Source organism: Lytechinus pictus, chromosome 12 (assembly GCF_037042905.1).
Source record: "Lytechinus pictus isolate F3 Inbred chromosome 12, Lp3.0, whole genome shotgun sequence".
In the NCBI taxonomy this organism is placed as follows: Eukaryota; Metazoa; Echinodermata; class Echinoidea; order Temnopleuroida; family Toxopneustidae; genus Lytechinus; species Lytechinus pictus.
The window spans coordinates 2,964,074-2,985,204 of record NC_087256.1 but is presented as its reverse complement, the minus strand read 5'-3'; the positions used below and the strand labels follow the sequence as shown (position 1 = coordinate 2,985,204).

General features: G+C 35.9%; 1 protein-coding gene across 1 annotated transcript; it reads left to right on the top strand.

Annotated features, from left to right (window-relative positions):
• The first annotated feature begins 4,901 nt into the window (after nt 1-4,901).
• On the top strand, nt 4,902-19,899 carry LOC129272840 (E3 ubiquitin-protein ligase RMND5A-like). Its single transcript, XM_064107323.1, has 9 exons — nt 4,902-5,082; nt 9,703-9,848; nt 10,420-10,557; nt 10,980-11,080; nt 12,778-12,944; nt 13,801-13,966; nt 14,662-14,764; nt 15,358-15,512; nt 16,135-19,899. The coding sequence occupies exons 1-9, from the start codon at nt 4,947-4,949 to the stop codon at nt 16,196-16,198; spliced, it is 1,176 nt and encodes a 391-aa protein (XP_063963393.1). The 5' UTR covers nt 4,902-4,946; the 3' UTR covers nt 16,199-19,899.
• Nucleotides 19,900-21,131: the final 1,232 nt, after the last annotated feature.

Sequence of the window (21,131 nt, the reverse complement as noted above, 5' to 3'; positions counted from 1 at the left end):
TATTTTTTGTGTGGAAATGGAGCCTATGGAGTAACTTGGGGTCCCCAGAATGATCCTGGATCCGCCAATCAATAACGCCCCCCCCTAAACTCTGCTGGCAAAAAAGGGGTAAGGAAAATTAACTTTAGTTGGCCCGGTGAAGTAATAAGCATTTATCACATCTCTTTACAAAAGCAATCTAGAAATTCGCCATCATTATTTCTTTCTTTTCATGATAATCAAAATTAAAAGTACATAACTTATTTCTGTTCGGCCTTGCTAATAAAACCGGTAAACTAATGATGCTATTGCTATAATATCAATGTAGATGATAAAATCATAAAGAAGATACAAAATAATGACAAACTTAAATAATATGCATTCATGGTTTATAAAAAATAAAACAGCATCATGATTTTTGTCTCGAATGCATAGAAGAGCGAAACTATACAGTGCGTATCAAAAAAAGTTTACACTTTGGAAAAAATCCTGTAAAATTATACATTTGTAATATCCTGAACACTTTTCCACATTTTAACATTTATACAGGTCCATTTAATCAAATGACGATATAACTGTCGAAAAATATTTCCGCTTGAGTGAGCACCACTTACTTTTAAAAAGTTAGTGAAAAATGATTTGCGCAGAACTTTGAAATAGTTATGCGAATAAAAGTAGACCTTAATCATGAAGAACACGTAGAATTTAGCTATTAAAATTGATTTGAAGATATCTTTTACCTTTTTTGACTTGTTTCCTTGCCCAAAACACTTCGAAGAGAGCATTTCACCCCACCCCTCTCCCCCACACACCGAGGCCATCGTGACGATATTTGCTTTACACTGATCGAGCTGTGATTTACATGGATGGCTTAAGCTTGATTTTCATTTTGTTAATCATTGCCAAGCTTGGGAAAAGTGTGGAGAAACAAGTATTAAATTAAAAATGAAATGTAAACCCACTTTCAATGATAAAAACTGAGTGAAATAATGCTGGAGATGTCTGATTTAAACTTTTGTTCAGATTCAGTTATGTCCTCAGATCCAGCTGGCACAAAAAGGGTAAAGGTTGTGCTTACTAAGTGCTGACATTTTGATTTGGGTGGCAAAATTGTTACAAAATGCTTGAATGTATCCGTCTTATTTCAACTGACTAAAAGTGCAAGGGAAATGTATGAGAAATGTTTCGCAGGGTATAAGTTTGATTTCGCCGTTTCCCCTTAACACAGCGTGAAAACGAGCATTTCTGCGCAAACAGATTTCTGCGAGCTTTACAAAAATGGACAGTGCTCACTCAAGTGTAACATTCTGACAAAACTTTTACTTTCATTGGATAGATGAGACCCAAACCCAAGATTATATGTGAAAAAATTACCCACATGTTGTATATTTTTTAATTCCCAGGGCTTTTTCAAAGTGTAAACTTTTTTTTGATACGCACTGTATAGGCGCCGCTTTTCTGACGGCGGCGTCGTCGTCAACATTCAAATCTTAACCAAGGTTAAGTTTTTGAAATGTCATCATAACTTAAAAAGGATATAGACCTAGTTCATGAAACATAGGAATAAGGATAATCAAATATTATTGAACATCCTGCCTGAGTTTCAGGTCACATGACTAAGATCAAAGGTCATTTAGGGTCAATGAACTTTGGCCGTGTTGGGGGCATTTGTTGAATTGGCATAATTAGAAAGTTTATATGGATCTACATGTATGTAGTTCATTAAACATAATTATAGACATAAGGGTTATCAAGTATGTTTTGCACACGTCTTATAGGTCATATGATTATGGTCAAAGGCGAGACTGCCAGAAGCGTTCCAAATAGATAAATACAGATTTGCTATGTTATTTGTGTATACTGTATGTAATGCAGACTGCTTTGTCAATATGTTTTGTTTAAGAGATGTATATAGTTTTTCGGAACGGTTTCTGAGTGACAGGCGACGCTAAAAGCAGGCATGAAGGGGGGGGGGGGCTTCGGGTCTCACTGCCCCCCTTAAAACAATATGACCACATAGAAATATAGGTTTCTGTATTAGGCCTATACAGGCCAGGCTCTACACTGAGTGCTATATAAAATGAAAACTTTTCGAATTCCATTTCCGCTAGGTCGCGTCACGCTCACCATTACTAAACTATAATTAGAAGAGTGATTTTGAAACTATTCTCTAGTATCATGACTATAGCCGGCTAAATTATATCATGTGGTCATGTTCAATAGAATGGGTATCATGCATAAATAATTACCGACGTAATACTAGCCACGCGTCGGTAATTAATTATGCATGGTTGTAGAAAAATATATATTTTCGCCAAAAAATTCCACCAATGTATACAATAAAATGATACCCAGATTTTCATGTATTTTGTCCTAAAATTTGCACCAATGTTTGTGATCCTAAACGAGATGTGTATCCAACTAAGCAATTACTGCCTTCGCGCGCGGGCAGAGTGTTTTATATACGTTTTTATTTTAAATAAGTGGAATGCCTCTGGCCGTCTCACCTGCATCACGCGATTCAATATAGCAGCAGTGCTGATTTTGAAAACTACTATAACTCGCACAAGATGTTCAGTGATACTTGGTTACTCTTATTTCCACGTTTTATGAACTAGACCAATACACTTATAGAGATGTGATGGCAATTCAACAAATACCCCCAACGTGGCCAAAGTTCTTTGACCTTACATGACCTTTGACCTTGATCATGTGACCTGAAACTCGCACAGGATGTTCAGTGATACTTGATTACTATTATGTCCAAGTTTTATGAACTAGACCAACACACTTTCAAATTTATGGCTGTAATTCAACAAATACCCCAATTTGGCCAAAGTTCATTGACCCTAAATGACCTTTGACCTTGATCATGTGACCTGAAACTTGCACAGGATGTTCAGTAATACTTGATTACTATTATGTCCAAGTTTCATGAATCAGATCCATAATCTTTCAAAGTTATGATGGTAATTCAACAGATACCCCCAATTCGGCCAAAGTTCATTGACCCTAAATGACCTTTGACCTTGGTCATGTGATGTGAAACTCATGCAGGATGTTCAGTGATACTTGATTAACCTTATGTATAAGTTTCATGAACTAGGTCCATATATTTTCTAAGTTATGATGAAATTTCAAAAACTTAACCTTAGGTTAAGATTTTGATGTTGATTCCCCCAACATGGTCTAAGTTCATTGACCCTAAATGACCTTTGACCTTGGTCATGTGACATGAAACTCAGGCAGGATGTTCAGTAATACTTGATTAACCTTATGGCCAAGTTTCATGAACTAGGTCCATATACTTTCTAAGTTATGCTGTCATTTCAAAAACTTAACCTCAGGTTAAGATTTGGTGTTGACGCCGCCGCCGCCGTCGCCGTCGCCGTCGGAAAAGCGGCGCCTATAGTCTCACTCTGCTATGCAGGTGAGACAAAAATGGGATCTGTTAACGGCTGTTTGCCATCAGCCATGACGACGTTACATAATTCAACAATCAAATAATGCGAGCGCGAAGTGCGAGCTCAAAATTTTGACATTTCCACCTGAAAAATGTAAATAATTCTAAGCACTTTTTTGTAATCGTGAAAAAGATACGTATATGACTAAACAATTGATGTGAGCGCGAAGCGCGAGCGGAAAAAATCGAGATTTCCCACCTAAAAATGGGACACTCTGTTCATGTTTTGTAAATCATGAAGAGGATGAGTAATTGGGAAATCTTCCTACGTTAAAAATGCGAGCGCAAAGCGCGAGCAGAAAATTTTGGATATTGTGATCTGAAACAGGATGACTTTAGAAGAGAACAAGTTGCGTATCTGATATTTTTAAAATAAAAATATCTAAAAAAAAAAAAATTATGATAAAAAAAAACATGCACGCGCGTGTTTCCGATTTCAACCTAGAATCTGGGCATTCTAAATACCTTTTTTATCATAAAATCAATAAAGCGAGCGTGAAGCGCGAGCTTAAAACATTTAATATTCCGATCTGAAAAAGTGTCAATATAAGCTCTGTATTTCAAGCACTTTGCAGGAAAATTGTGAGGTGGATATGGATCACAGTTAAAAAAGAGCTGATATATGTTTCATTATTATTACTTTGAGTTTTGACATAGGATCGGGCATTCTAAGAACATTCTGTCATCACATATGGAAATGATGACTATATTTTTCTTCCTAAGTGCAAGATGAAATTGTCGATATATCTCCATTCTGAAAAAGGGACAATTATTAACTTAATCCGGGAACTTAATCTAATAAGCCTAACATGCCTAAAATAATGAAAGTTCGATTTCCGAGCTGAAATGTGTTTTGTATATATATTGACTTCAAAAGTTGATGTTTTAAGCTCCATATTGAGCAAGATATGTAGGCCTGAATCACCTAAAAGGCAATGCAAGCGCGAAGCGTGAGCGAAAATTTTACAGTGACATGAAGGATTTTATTAAAGAAGTATTTTTCAAGTCTTTTCCTCATCTTATTTTATTCACTAGATTTCCTTATATGCTTCCTAATTTTTCCCTCCTCAGTCTCTTTTCCCTTCTTTTTTTTTTCTTTCTTTCCTTTTTTCTTTCCTTTTTTTACTCCGCCAATAGGGGGGGGGGGCCTCGCCCCCCCCCCGGATCCGCCTATGCCATTCGTTACTATTATACCAATATGTTACTGAAATTTTACTCTGTATATATTATCCGTACAAATTCGTGTAATTCGGCATTTGGCTGCGAATTGACTTTTATCATAATAAATACCATTTATCTATCAAAATAACTATCTATCTATCTTTTACACTGATCTGAGACTCTCCCAATCTGCTGTGAATTAATTGCATAATTGCTTTGTGTTTTAAGATAAGTAGTAGGGCCTACCAGCCCTCGGTACCCCCCCCCCCGTCAACGAAATTAAAATTCCTGAATAAACAAGAAAGGCGTTCCATACTACATATTGTTGATTCTTGAGTTGAAAATGGAAGCTTGCATGAATGTCGAGAGAGAAGCTGATAAAGTTATTGGGAAATTTCATGGTGTTTTGAATCATGCTGAGAGAACATTAGATGAATTAATAGAAAACCTTGCATCTGTGCAAGAAGAATTGTCAAAGTGTAAGTAGATCTGATCCAGAAGTCTAACAAAACACTGCGCCTTTGAGGCTTTGTCTATCTTGCTCACGTCACTCGTCAGTCTGTGCTTTGTATGTATGTTGCTGTGTGTTTAACTGAGTGAGTGCAGCCAGTGCAGTGGGCTGTGAGCTGTGCTATATTTACTAGTGGGTGATTTCAAGTTCAGTGTCGACCTTTTGTTTTGGTGTTGGTGATAGGTCAATTTTTACACGATGATAACACCAAACATAAAATGAAGATGGTCCTGAAAAGGGCATAATCGTGATATAGTCCCCAAATCCAAAAGTGGGGATTATTAGAATCACACCTACCAGAACGCATGAAAATCACTTCCTTTCTCCAGAACACAGTCCCCAACTCTCGCACAACTCTGTGGCAAAATGATAACACACACAAATGAAACATGTACACTGTATATAAACACTAGGGTTCTCTCCCTATTATATACTCGTGATCCAGTCCCCACTCAATGGGAAATCCAGTTTGATTTTCACGGCGGTGGGGACAGTTCCAACAGTATATATACTCGTGATCCAGTCCCCACTCAATGGGAAATCCAGTTTGATTTTCACGGCGGTGGGGACAGTTCCAACAGTATAGTATACTCGTGATCCAGTCCCCACTCAATGGGAAATCCAGTTTGATTTTCACGGCGGTGGGGACAGTTCCAACAGTATATATACTCGTGATCCAGTCCCCACTCAATGGGAAATCCAGTTTGATTTTCACGGCGGTGGGGACAGTTCCAACAGTATAGTACTCGTGATCCAGTCCCCACTCAATGGGAAATCCAGTTTGATTTTCACGGCGGTGGGGATAGCTCCAACAGTATTCATACTCGTGATACCGTCCCCTCACAACATAAAATCGTGCCCGTTCAACAAGGGGATGGGGACAGTTTCCTGATGCATTGTGACAAGGATAAAACATTTTAGGGTATGGCTGCGGAAGCTGATGAGGGAGGGGGGGGGGGGGGGACTTCAGCCCCTACCTTTTTCCAAAACATTGTGAATCCTTCTGAACTAAAATCCTGTAGAAATGCCGTAACATAAAAGTGCAAAGTCTTTTTTCCAGACCCGGTTAATTAAAAATTGTAATATAAGTTCAAAGTCTTTTTTTCCAGACCCACTTTTACAAATCATTTCTCAAAGAGTAAAAAAGTAATAAAGATCCCCAATCTCTTTTTATTGTTAAATAACATGGAAATATAGCGTAGTCTTTCCTCCAGACCCAGTTATAAAAATTGTTAAAAACACAACAAAACAAAAACCCTGCAATCTTATCAACATTGAATAGCACGGAAATATGGTGTAGTCTTTGCTCCAGTTATTTCAAAATAGGAAATCACGAGAAACAATAAAAACAAACAAACAACATTAATTAACCAAGGCCCCCCTAATATTATTGATGTAGAATAACGTTGTTGTTGTTGTTGTTGTACTAATATTTATACTTTTGTAATAACAGGGTTTGGAGAAAATACTAAACTCGATTTTTAATTTTTATTCCACTGGAATATCATTATGGTATCTTAGTTTGGACTTATATGATAATTTTTGAAACAACCGGGTCTGGAAAAAAAGACTTTGGACTTATATTATAATTTTTAATTAACCGGGTCTGGAAAAAAGACTGCACTTTTATGCTGTATATGAAGGCATTTCTATAGGATTTTAGTTCAGAAGGATTCACAATGTTTTGGAAAAAGATAGGGGCTGAAGTCCCCCCCCCCCTCCCTCATCAGCTTCCGCAGCCATACCCTAAAATGTTTTATCCTTGTCACAATGCATCAGGAAACTGTCCCCATCCCCTTGTTGAACGAGCACGATTTTATGTTGTGAGGGGACGGTATCACGAGTATGAATACTGTTGGAGCTATCCCCACCGCCGTGAAAATCAAACTGGATTTCCCATTGAGTGGGGACTGGATCACGAGTATACTATACTGTTGGAACTGTCCCCACCGCCGTGAAAATCAAACTGGATTTCCCATTGAGTGGGGACTGGATCACGAGTATATATACTGTTGGAACTGTCCCCACCGCCGTGAAAATCAAACTGGATTTCCCATTGAGTGGGGACTGGATCACGAGTATACTATACTGTTGGAACTGTCCCCACCGCCGTGAAAATCAAACTGGATTTCCCATTGAGTGGGGACTGGATCACGAGTATATATACTGTTGGAACTGTCCCCACCGCCGTGAAAATCAAACTGGATTTCCCATTGAGTGGGGACTGGATCACGAGTATATAATAGGGAGAGAACCCTAGTGTTTATATACAGTGTACATGTTTCATTTGTGTGTGTTATCATTTTGCCACAGAGTTGTGCGAGAGTTGGGGACTGTGTTCTGGAGAAAGGAAGTGATTTTCATGCGTTCTGGTAGGTGTGATTCTAATAATCCCCACTTTTGGATTTGGGGACTATATCACGATTATGCCCCTGAAAAGTCACTCACTAGTTGTTAAGATGTTGTAATGTGATCTGGATCACTTTTACAAACTCATGAGACTGAGTCTGATACTCTGAAGAGTCTGATTCTGAACACTCATTCAATGAACGGTTACACTTCGTAATTCCGAAGGTTCTTTTTTTTTTTTTTACTCCGAAGGTTCGTAATTCCGAAACACGTAAATTGCCTATACCTCGATGTTCGTTAATCCGAAAACGAAAAAGGGTTCGTTAATCCGAACATTTGTGGCGTTATTCCGAAGGTTCGATAATCCGAAAACGAAATAAAGTTCGATGTTCCGAAGGTTCGTTAATCCGAAAACGAAATAAGGTTTGTTGTTCCGAAGGTTCGTTAATCCGAAAACAAATAAGGTTCGTTGTTCCGAAGGTCCGTTAGTCCGAAAACGAAATAAGGTTCGTTAATCATTTCGTTTTCGGACTAACGAACCTTCGGAATTACGAACCTCATTTTGTTTTCGGATTAATGAACCTTCGGAATTACGAACCTTATTTCGTTTTCGGAATAACGAACCTTCGGAATTACGAACCTTCAGAATTACAAACCTTCGGAAATACGAACCTTCGGAATAACGAAGCTTCGGAATTACAAATGTATGCGCAATGAACAAGGTTATGATAATTATAACCTTGTTCTCAGTTACATCTCCATGTGTGGCAAAATAAGGTTGACAATGTTTGGTTTATTTTCTCTTTTTCTTTTGGACAAATGCTTGATTTTTTTTTACACTGTCAGTTTCCATTACAGCTTTTCATTATATAACTTGGCTCTTAAGTAAATTTGAGTCTTTAAATTATTTTTCTTTATTAAAAATATAGCTTGAAAAATGAAAATTTTCTTGCCATATTACTTTCCACCAATAGAGGGCGTACACAAAAATATGCCCAAAATTCAAGTTTTTGAGCGCTCTGGTCAATATAAAAATTATTCTAAGTTACTAATAAAAATTGAATTGCAACTGTATGGAAATTAATGATTTTGGTCACAGAAGTGATATTTTAATGATTTTTTAAAGAGTGTGCTCTATACAGTATTGGCATACCATAGTCCTACCTGTAGATTCACCACAGGCAGGATGGTAGCAGTGAGCCAGTGATTCTGAATAAGTTTTGGAGCTAAATAGGGCCACTCATTCAATGAACAAGGTTAAAGATAGGGCCCACTCACACGTATTGCGAGGTTAGTATTAGTAAGTACCTCGCACCATGAACCGCGTTTGGCAGTGGATTTCTAACTAGTGGGTCGCGCGTGCTGCGATCCCACTTCTGGTGTTCACAACACACAACTTCTATGGCTTGATTTTTCTGTGCGCGGCGGCATGTAATGAACCCTTGAGTGGATAGGGCCAAAATAATTTTAACACCAAGGCCAACACCGGACTTGAAATCACTCATTGTGTATGTAAACTCGGGGTTGTGTCAAGTTGAGCTTGTTGCATGCCCACATTGCCACCATCAAAATTCTGAATTTATGGCAAAGTTGATCGTGTTGATATAGAACCTCTAGTGTTAATTTTTTTTTTTAATGGTTGAATAAGTCATTTTTGGGGCAGGTTTTTTTTTTGTGGTCTGTGGATTTCTTTTTTTTTATGGGGGGCCGGGGTTGGGAGGTACCCTTGCCTGGCATGGGTGCAGTACATTAATTAACATTTAATAAACCTGGGAGCAAACATCACAGGTACAACACATGCAAATCAAACATGCCACAACTGCTGTAGATCTATAGATTAACTAAATTAAATATTTCATTTTATGCCTTTAACTTAATTTGAATCATTTATATTATAAGAATTCTGTGAAATTAAGGTTTATTTTTCGTTCTGTTGTGGAGGGGACCATTGCATGTAGAAGTTGGTGATGTTAAATATTGGTCCCAGACGTACATGTTATTAATAATCATACATCTTATTGATACACATAGACCTCTAAAAATTCAATCACACACATTCAGTACAAGACTATTTCCCATTCAACTGCACATGTTCCCATGGTCGTCACTATCATGATAAGAAAAAAAATGATATGATTTTCAACACTTTCCCTTATAGAATATATCGTAAATAACACATTAGGATATTCGTTGACTCAAGAAGTAAGTTAAGTTTATTTTGTTTTGTTTTTGTTTTCAGCTCCCCATGATGACCAATTCAATCTGTTTCATAATCACCTGCTGTCATCCAGTATAAAGCGTGTAAGAGAGATAACATCCAGACTTAGCAATGAACATAAAGATATTCATAGTAGTGTCTCCAAAGTAGGAAAATCAATAGACAAAGTAAGTATCAAATTTCATTTCTTTTGCATTTACAAGGATCTTGTTTTGTTGCTGTTCTCCTCCCTCATCCTCATTTTAACATTTATTCCTATTCTTTTTCTTCCCATCCCACGCCATTTTCAATTCATTTTGAGAACCTTTTGGGTTTTTTTTCTTTCCAAAAGATTTTATTTTATTCATTTTATTTATATACATATTTATTTTATTATTATTTTTTTTATAATTATTTCTTTCCCCCTTTTTTTTTTTTTGGGGGGGGGGGGGGGGTACATGGACTGCATGTTTTCTAAAATGGTAAGAATATGAACAAGTCTCTATTTCTGTTTCCAGTAATATTTATTAGATCATAGGTATTCAAGTGGAAATGGGTTCCTTTTTTGTGTCAGTTGTAGAATACAGTATTTTAATGAAAATTTGCAATCATATAGTTTATTTCTATTTCTTCATTCATGTTCATGTGTTTATGGTATGTACTCATATCAGATACTTTTTTTTTCCTTTGGGGATGTTTTTTTAAAATTCAGTTTTACATGTACGATGTTGTCAAATGCTCTTTTTATCTCTATTACAGAATTTTGTAAGTGAATTGATAGACCTGAACCAAGACCCAACGTATGGCAATGAAGACCGCATGAAACTCCTCAATACTGTCGTCTTTGAACACTTTCTAAGGCAGGGTATGCTAGACATTGCAGAAAATTTATCTCAGGTAAGGTTATGCTACATGTTTACATCTGTCATAAATCATAACCACATTTATAGATTGATATAATGTATTTATTTTAGGAAATATTTATCTACCCCCTTTACCAAAAACAAGTAATAAGTTGAATTTCAAGTTTTATTGTTAAGAGCCAAACAATAGAATAGACTAAGAGTTGAAAAATCAAAATGTTGATATATTTTGTGAAATCAGTCATCCATTATAATTTTGTTTTCAGATCTTTGGATTGCATTTTCATGACGAGAACAAAGCTATGTGCCCAATCTCACTTTAATCAGGAACTTAGAATATAAATCCTATTGAGCAAGGTTGATTTAAAGTAAAGTATAATGCAAATAATGTATATTTATTGCATTTGAGAAGTGAAATGTTTCTGATGATGGCTTGTCTTGTTTTGGTGTACCCAGGAATCCAATCTTGATGTGTCAGACTCTGCTAAAGAACCATTTGTAGAAATCAACAGAATCCTTGCTGCACTGCAGGAGAAGAATCTGCAACCAGCGTTACAGTAAGATATTGGCCACAATATTACTAATTATGATGGAATTATAGTTATTTGTTAAACCATGCATAGGTTTACTTTACATGTTTATACAGTGGAAACTCAGGAAGACAATTTCTGAGAACAGATGCTTAACACTTTTGACAAGATATTTCTTGGTGAATTCTCTTGCGTGAGCCAAGGTAACAAATTAATAAAAAGAACAATAATAAGTAGTCACTCAAACAATATTAAGTTTTTAATAAATACACTGTTTTTTAAATGATGAAGTCTAGTGGCATTAGTTAATGGATTAAGTTAAATTACAGCTTGAAAAGATTTTACGGCATTACACTACTATTGCCTCAAATTTAAATCTCTCTTGATAAACCAGGGCATTTATGTTGTACTTTTTTAATGCTTACTAGTGCTCGCCGTTGCACATATTGATGAAGTGAAAGTAATTTTATTATGGAAGAAAATCATGGGAAGTCATTTTTGTCTCACCTGCATAGCAGAGTGAGACTATAGGCGCCGCTTTTCCGACGGTGACGGCGGCGGCGGCGGCGTCAACACCAAATCTTAACCTGAGGTTAAGTTTTTGAAATGACAGCATAACTTTGAAAGTATAAGGACCTAGTTCATGAAACTTGGCCATAAGGTCAATCAAGTATTACTGAACATCCTGACTGAGTTTCATGTCACATGACCAAGGTCAAAGGTCATTTAGGGTCAATGAACTTAGACCATGTTGGGGGAATCAACATCAAAATCTTAACCTAAGGTTAAGTTTTTGAAATGTCATCATAACTTAGAAAATATATGGACCTAGTTCATGAAACTTATACATAAGGTTAATCAAGTATCACTGAACATCCTGCATGAGTTTCACGTCATATGACCAAGGTCAAAGGTCATTTAGGGTCAATGAACTTTGTCCGAATTGGGGGTATCTGTTGAATTACCATCATAACTTTGAAAGTTTATGGATCTGATTCATGAAACTTGGACATAATAGTAATCAAGTATTACTGAACATCCTGTGCAAGTTTCAGGTCACATGATCAAGGTCAAAGGTCATTTAGGGTCAATGAACTTTGGCCAAATTGGGGTATTTGTTGAATTACAGCTATAAATTTGAAAGTGTGTTGGTCTAGTTCATAAAACTTGGACATAATAGTAATCAAGTATCACTGAACATCCTGTGCGAGTTTCAGGTCACATGATCAAGGTCATGTAAGGTCAAAGAACTTTGGCCACGTTGGGGGTATTTGTTGAATTGCCATCATATCTCTATAAGTGTATTGGTCTAGTTCATAAAACGTGGAAATAAGAGTAACCAAGTATCACTGAACATCTTGTGCGAGTTATAGTAGTTTTCAAAATCGGCACTGCTGCTATATTGAATCGCGTGATGCAGGTGAGACGGCCAGAGGCATTCCACTTGTTATGTAAAGGTAGTCTTGGAATGCTACCATTAAATAAGATGCCATATTTAGATTTCCAACTCATTTACCAGATCAAACGTGACTTTACAAGGGACAATCCAGAAATTTTCTACATTGATTATTTTCATTTTCTTAAATTAGCATAAGTGATCCGATAAGTTAGATTAATGAGTTGCAAGGCCATACGTGTTTATCTAGAACCGATTACAGATTTTTAGTTTTCTCCTTTATAGTAAATCAAAGTTACATGTCTTTTATCGGACTCTTCTTTTTTAGATGGGCAGCAAATCACAGGGAGCAACTCAGGTCACAGAACAGTTCACTGGAATTCAAGTTACACAGGTTACACTTCATAGAGCTCATACGGCAAGGTCCAGAGAAGCAGATTGAAGCTCTCCTTTATGCACGTCACTTCTCCCAGTTTGCAGGAGCCCATGAAAAAGGTGAGAAGGCAAATGTAAAAGTAGGATATGATTCAAATGTTCTAAAGCCATTGAGAAAATATTACCATTCAAAGATACATTTATCCAAACTTTATCAGCATTCAAAGTCCTTTAGATAGACAGCCTCTAAAGGTAAAGGAAAATAGTTGCATCAAGGATTTCATGAGAAAATAATTAAATCAAGGTTTATTGTAACCGTATCATGGTAGATCTAGATCTAATTTGGTGGAATCAATGAAATCTAAGCTGAAAAAACTCTCATACTGGAGATCATGAATATAGATAAGCACAAGTTGGACAGTGTATTAATATTGCTTTAAAAAACCCTGCCATCTTGCCTGAAGCAGAATGATTTGGCACATATTTTTAATTCATACAAACACTTTGAGGGTAATTTAATTGGATTCTGTTCAATGCCGCTGGCATTTATGTGTAATGATGCAGTTCTAAATATTTCTGATGTCAAGAATTCCCAGAGAAAGCAAGATGCTAATTTTGCTCTGATATCCTTGTCTCATAACATTTTTTTAAGTTTTTTAATGTCTAACAAGATGTTGCCTCTATTATAAACACAATTTTTATTGAGAAGACTTGTATCCTCTTTTTAAATTTGGAATGATTAATTAATCTACCCCTGACATTTTGTTAAACATCATTAACATTTTGTAACTAGAGACTGATACATGGAAGCATCGAGTTACAGAGTCATAATTACTAACCACATTATGTTTACACTTACTGTACTTGTTTCTTTGCTCTATTGTATTTGTGCTTTTCATATTGGTCAAATAAATAATAATAATTATAATGAAAATTTCACCACGTTGATCTTGCTGTCTCCCATTTTGAACAACAGAATTGCAGATCTTGATGGGGAGTTTCCTGTACATTCGTCAAGGCTTGGAAGCTTCACCTTATGCACGTCTCTTAGATCCCGTTAACTGGTTGGAAATATGTGACGTCTTTACCCAGGATGCCTGCTCTCTCTTGGGCTTGTCTATTGAAAGTCCTCTTACAGTGGGGTAGGTCTACGATGTAGGGACAATGGCAGACAGAGGGGGCATGACATCCCCCCCCCCGTTATTTTTCAAGTTGTGAAGAAAAAAAAGAGAAAACCATGAGGGAGAAAGGGAAGAAACAATAAAGGTTATAAAAAATCTTAGCCTTGTAACTATGATACCCCTATTCAATTTAAAAAAGGTGTCAGCTTTAGGTCAGCTTACCCGCTATAAAAATAACCTGCCACCACCCTTGCTTCTGTCTATCATTGTTTTGTGAAAATTTTGAATCCATTGAAAAAGTTGGGGAAGAGATAAGGATAAATTATGTTTAAGAATATTTATTTTTTGTATCTACTTGACCTCAATAAAAGAAAGCTTTTTATGCATTGGAGACTGGGGGAAGGGGCTGATTAGAGCTACAATGACTCATTCTCAGAATAAGCTCAAATTATTCACACTCAAGAACGTCAATAGTACCTTTCTTCCCTCGGGCAGTTGGCCTCGGTAGAAGGGTACTATGTTATATTCATTCGATGTGTATATTTTCAGCCAGATCCTCAAGCATATATATTTGTATATTATGTAAATATTAGAGTAATGACTGTCATAAAAGATTTAGAAAGTGTATCTTATGCATCATTTACATAAGTAGATGTGAATATAATCCCAAATAGTATGCTCATGTTTCTTTTGTTTTGTTTCTGCTATTACTGCAGTGTTTCAGCAGGTACCATAGCACTGCCAGCTCTTCAGAAGATCAAACAGGTTATGCAACAGAGACAGTGCCATGTCATGTGGACTGCTAAGGATGAACTGCCAGTGAGTATATCCCTGTCTGATCTTCCTATATCTTTATAGTCATCCATCTTTCCCCTTTCTCTCTCCTTTCATATTTACACTCTGCTCCAGCTCTCTCCCTGCTTCCTTTCTCTGTATCTCTCCTTTTTTTTTCTTTGCCTCCCTCTCCCTCCAGTCCCCTCTCTCTTTATCCCAACTAATGCAAAGTAATAACAAAGAATGATGATCACAATTCATCTAAGAATTAATGTAAGTTCATACAATAAGATTTTGGGTCATCGAAAAAATAAACTCAAGCCTGCATAACTTGTATGTCGGGGCATATGGGAAGAAATCATTTGTAGTGGATCTTATTGAATATGATTTATATAGCATACTTTCCATCTTGATTAGTTGGTCAAAGCACTTTTCACAATGATAGTCTTCCTAAGTAACATGCAAAGAAATTTTAATCTCATAGTGATTGTTTTCAGATTTTTACCTCCTGATGAAGCATATATCACACATTTGATGGCACTCTGATAGTTATATTGACATATGTGGTTTGTTCACTAGTTTCTTGTATAATTTTGTTTGACAAATGTCAGATTTATGATTTTTGTCTTAAATTTCAGATTGAAGTTGAGCTTGAGCCAAGACAACGCTACCACTCTATATTTGCTTGCCCAATCCTGAGACAACAGGCCTCAGAGAACAACCCTCCTATGCGTCTGGCATGTGGTCATGCAATCTCAAGAGATTCACTCAATAAACTTATCAATGGAAACAAGTAAGTCTGCTTCAGTTAACTCAGATAAAACAACTGGTCTTTCATATCCTTTTTTTCAAGTGATAATAGGAATAATTATAGTAAGCAATGTTAAAAATAAAAAATTGATATTATATTCTGCTATAATACGGAGCTTTAACCCCATATAACTGGGATTTTCAGACCAACTTTGTACAGGGAGGGGGAGGGTGTCAAATTGACCTACTCCTCCCCCCCCCCCCCCCCGTCCTCAGCTGCAAAATTCATGGTCGAGGCAAACTTTTGCATGTACATTAAGACAGCTGTAGGATGCTGTTGTACATTTATTTTAGAGGCAAGATGACAAAAATTCTTTTGTATTTTATTATCATAGATTATGTGAGTGAAAGGCATGTATTTTTCCTTTTTATTCATTTTGCTTTTTAAATGGGTGCTACTTAATAAATCTTTCGCAAAAAGTTGGTGGAAAGCATTTCCAGAATTACTGTTTACAAAATGTCAAACTTTGATTAATTCTATTTTTATTTTGGGGGTCAATTTCATTTTAATTTTTTTTTTACTTCAAATTTTTATATGTTTTCCAGAATTCAGAATTAAAGATGAATGATAATTGATCATGTTCTTTAATCTCTTCTATATCCAGGATCAAATGCCCTTATTGTCCAGTAGAATCTTCACCAAATGATGCCAAACAGCTGCATTTGTAACTGACACAATATATCAAGATGATAAGATTGTAAGGAATCTACTCTACCCAGACTACTACATTGGTTAGATCATGTTTATGGGATGCTCTTATGGTCAGTCAGGTTATATCCCATATGAACATATTACCACAAGTCATTTTTCAACATTTCTGAAACAGGCCCTTTAAGGGGTTAAAGATGAGATGCCCTGTTGCAAAGTTGCACTCAAATGCAAGTAAGAGAAACCAAAATAACTGATTTCAACCGGTCAAAGGTAGGGATAGCGCCACAAGTGCACTGAGGTGACCCCCTATGATTTTTTTTTTAAGTAGAGGAGGAAAACAGAGATAACAGTATGATAAAGAAAAATCTTTGTCATATTAATATACAGTGCATCCCAGTGAAAAAGACTTTTATCGGTGATTTATCATAACTTAATCGCATATACAATATACAGGCACATTTACTATCAATGTAATGCTTAGAATCTCCTCTTTCACCTGGTATAACTCATTCCTCATTCTCGCATGAGTGAGTAAAAACAATTTGAAGAAATGATACCAAAAAGTAACTTATCAGTGGGTATTTGAAATTTATTTGTGTATTGTATTTGTATTAAGTTATGATATATCTTTGATAATTTCTTTTTTTCTTAAGGGGGGAGATGCACTGTATAATACCCTGATTATTCCATTGATAAACATCTCACCTTTAGTTTTTTCTTACCGGGGGTACCTCCCCTATCAAAATATGGTGACTTTCCTGATCAGAAGCAAGTATTTGAAACTTGTTTCTATTATTTTTGATAGTTTTTTTTAAACACAACTCTATCCACAAGAGGTCCTTGATTGAAGGAATCATTCTTTGGAGTGGATTTAATGGTGACTGACAGACAAAATATTCTTAAAGGAGAATGAAACTCTTGGAGCAAGTTAGCTTTTGTGAAAGCAGAAAAATCAAAGAATAAGACCAACAAAAGTTTGAGTAAAATAGGACTAGCAATAGAAGAGTTATGAGCATTTGAATGTCGAGATCACTAATGCTATGGAGATCCTCCTATTGGCAACGCAACCGAGATCTATGATATCACAGATGAACAACTCTCCCCTTTTGGACACTGAAAATATACCCCAAAACATCTCTTTTTGCTCTTTCTAATCATATGACAAACGATTCATCAATGATATAATGTTGTGAAACCTCTGTACTTGTCTTCTCATAAAGAGAACACCTCACCTTGTGATAGATTCTATAAAAGTGAGAATATAAGTGAAATAAGTACTAAAGCAATGAGGGAGTTGTACGTGTGTGACATCACAGATCTTGGTCGCATTGCCAATGGGAGGATCTACATGGCATTAGTGATCTCAATATTCAAATGCTCATAACTTATTATTCATTCAATCTTCCTCAAACTTTTAACAATATGTTTCTTTGATTTTTCTCTTTGATATGGATTCAGCTGGTTTCAAGGGTTTCATTCTCCTTTAAAGTCAATATTCATATGGAAATATTTAAGTATTTAAAGTTTGCTTCTTTTGGCAGGCATTAATGCTGCAATAGATCAGTATGATTTATGAGGAGACACAAGTCCCAAGATTAGCAATTTCAGACCTATGCTGATTATTTCTATCTACTGCATGTGCATTTTTATTTTGGTCAACAGGAAGAGAGAAATTTTAATGCAATAAAAGAAAATCAAAAGCTCACAAAAGTGAGTTTGTTGTTCCTTTCAAGAAGTCTAATATGGAGGCAGGAATGCCCTTAAAGATGCTCATAAGTTCAACAATGAAGAAAAAGAAAGATATATATGTAAATATTATTGTGATATTTATCGTAATCAGATGTTATATAGAGACAATACGAGAGAAGAGTGGCATTAATTGTAAAGGAGACAAGATGTAGATACAGAATTGATGTCATTATGTTCAGTGAGAAAAGCATACAGGGATGTGTACGTTTCTTCTGGTTGAAAATAGTTTACACAGAATTGTTGACAATGCAGGTGTATTAAGATGTACATAAATAAATATGAATTTATCAGAAAAGTTGAGTCATGATAGAGGAGAAATGATCATGGATATCATCTTATAATTAAACTAGATTCAGGCTCTTATTTGGTGGGATCATGATCTTGGTTGATAGCAGGTTATGTGGCCAGTCAAAGATGTATCAATTCTAAATAATTATTTTTTGTTTGAGGGATGCAGCCAAATCTGAAATCCAACAGTAATCCTCACTGTTACCCTCATGTTTGCTGACCTTGTGAAACATCCTAGTCCATGTCTATTTTAGATAAGAGCAACTGTCAGGCCATCAGCAGAGTGATAATGAAGGATACTCAGTTGTAGGTAAAACCGTCATTTCCATATTTCGCTGAGGATGTACAAATAGTATTTGATATGAACAATCAATGTTTTGAATAATGGTATGAAGGCTATGCAATCCCTCCTAGAAAAACAAATACAATTCCAATATCATAGTGACATCATAGCAATCTAGCAATCCAATATGATTTGAAACTGATTTGGACGTTACTCTGGCCAAAAGGCTTGTACTAAAACAGAATTTTGATTTTTTAATAGTATTGTTTAAGTGTCACATCTAAATGCAAGATGCCATTTGTATTTAAGTTAAGTTGCAACTGGATCACATTTTGTGCAGCAGGCTTTACACTACAAGGATGAAATCATTGCTGAATATGACATATTTAGGTTTTCAAAAGGATGAAAAATAAAATATACATTGAGGATTATTCAAACTTTTATTTGGCTAGATTTTGTTTCAACAGTCCTGTATTTATTAGGTTATTTATTAATTTCACAATAAAACATACCGAAGAACTAAATTTGACCACTGGTTGAAATGCCTTTAGAGAACAGTTCACCTCACGCTTTTAATTTTTTCCCCTATTTTTTTGCCATTGTAATTAAAATCATTTATTAGAATGTGATTAACCTTCAAGCTATAGGAAAATTAAGTGCAATAGTAATGGCTGTTTACAATATAGGATAATAATATTAACCAACGAATCAATCTGATAAAGCTGCTCATAGACCTATTTGGTTTGGTAGTTTCTAACCAGCAACTTGTTCCACTGGATACAGAACTCCCGTATTCCCATAGACCTTGTTTAGGGACCATTTGGTTCCGGTAGGCATCAGGTATGCCTAGTAAAAAAAAAAATTCATGCATACCTTTTTGAGTTTTCTAATCTTCTAACCAAATAGGTCGTTAAAAGCTAGTTGTTTTTTTTAATTTTATTCTACATTTCTCTGGGTGGGTGGATATGGTACATGTACATCCTCTTAAACTTTATGAATTAAAACTGCAGCATTTCAGATTCTTTGACATTCATCAGGGAAAATACTATGTTCCATAGTACAGTGTCAGGGAAAATAAAGATTGGATATATCTAAAAAAATGTAGAAATATTCTGATATACCTTTAAAAAGGAAACAAGCTTTACCCTATGTCAAGAGATGATTTTGTGTTGGTGAATATTTTGCATTTTTATAAGTTAACTGCATTAGTGTGGAAGAAATGGAAGTCATCCAGTTTGAATTCCATATGTATGACTCTTCTATCTACGTTTTAGTTTTCAGTTAACCAAGTTTAACACTATGTGTGCAGTATGAACTGATTAATGTTATCTTTTGTAAATTTGTAGATTTTTGTACAGTTGGTATGATATTAAATAATAAACATGAACTATACTCAAATGATTTATTGGTCATTTATTCACTTCTTGTTGCTTATGAATAACTAGTTTTACAGAACTCTGAATAATTTCTCAAGAAATGAACTACATTTTCCCTAGCATTTCTTGAAGTTCCGGCATATGTATTTACATTCTCAATATTTAAAAAAGAATCTAGTCTTTGTTAGAAAATGATTTGTGTAAAGGGTGGAAGAAAATAGAATGGTGAAACTTTAAAGGAAATGGGAATCATGTCTTGAATAAAAAAAAAAAACAATTGATCTCCTGACCTTCCAGTTGTGAGACAGACACTCTACCAACTATTATCTCCTTTCATAAAAATTGATTTTCTGCAGGGTTTCATTCTCCTTTAATCCTAATACTCCTGGGGTATTTCAAACCTTGTTATTACCGGGGAGGGTCCATTATGCCCCCCCCCCAAGATCTTGGCCGTGTGTTGCCAGATTGCCTCAAAATTTTGCACAAGGGTCAAGAATTATGTAATCTACAAAGTTATAGAGCTATATGTACATAAATCCTTTTATTTTAATCAATTAATTTATGCGAGAAATCATAGATTTTGGTATATCTCTCTATATAAAGCCTCAGGAGTAGGAATTTTTGGTACAAATGTCTTTCATAACACCCATGACGAAAACCTCAATTTGAGAACACTATACCCCTGTTTCCCTCTTCATCAATTCTCTTCTCCAAGTACGACAAACCCTAACTGCCCCCAAGCAAGCAATTTACGTATCAAAACACCTGTTTCTTGACCTCGGTCCGAAGATAACACAACAGCCCGGCATATACAGTCACAGCAGGGGGCCACACACGATGGGATGCATGTGCAGCGCTGAGCGCGGTCCCTGCAAAACATGCCATAATTTTTTTCGCTTACTTTCCTTATTTCGAGGTCGATTTTCTTCGTTCGAAATTGAAAATGGACTAACATTGGATTTCTGAATACAATATGCCTTTGAAAACGTGATTAAATATCGAATACAATAATTTCATTCCGAAGGTCCTACTACAGGCAGAGAAGTCTTACGTAATAGCACAGCTGTTCATCATTTCGTCCTTGGCTCAACGCTCATATACTGGCCTGTGGAGGTGAAATTGAGACAGCGGGGATTACCTGGCCAAGCAGGGTTGATTAGGGCTTAGAAATGATTTTTGGGATTTCCAAACGTAAAATGGGGTATAAAACTCGCAGTTTGCAATCTGAACTGCGGTCTTTCTCCAAACGGGGGT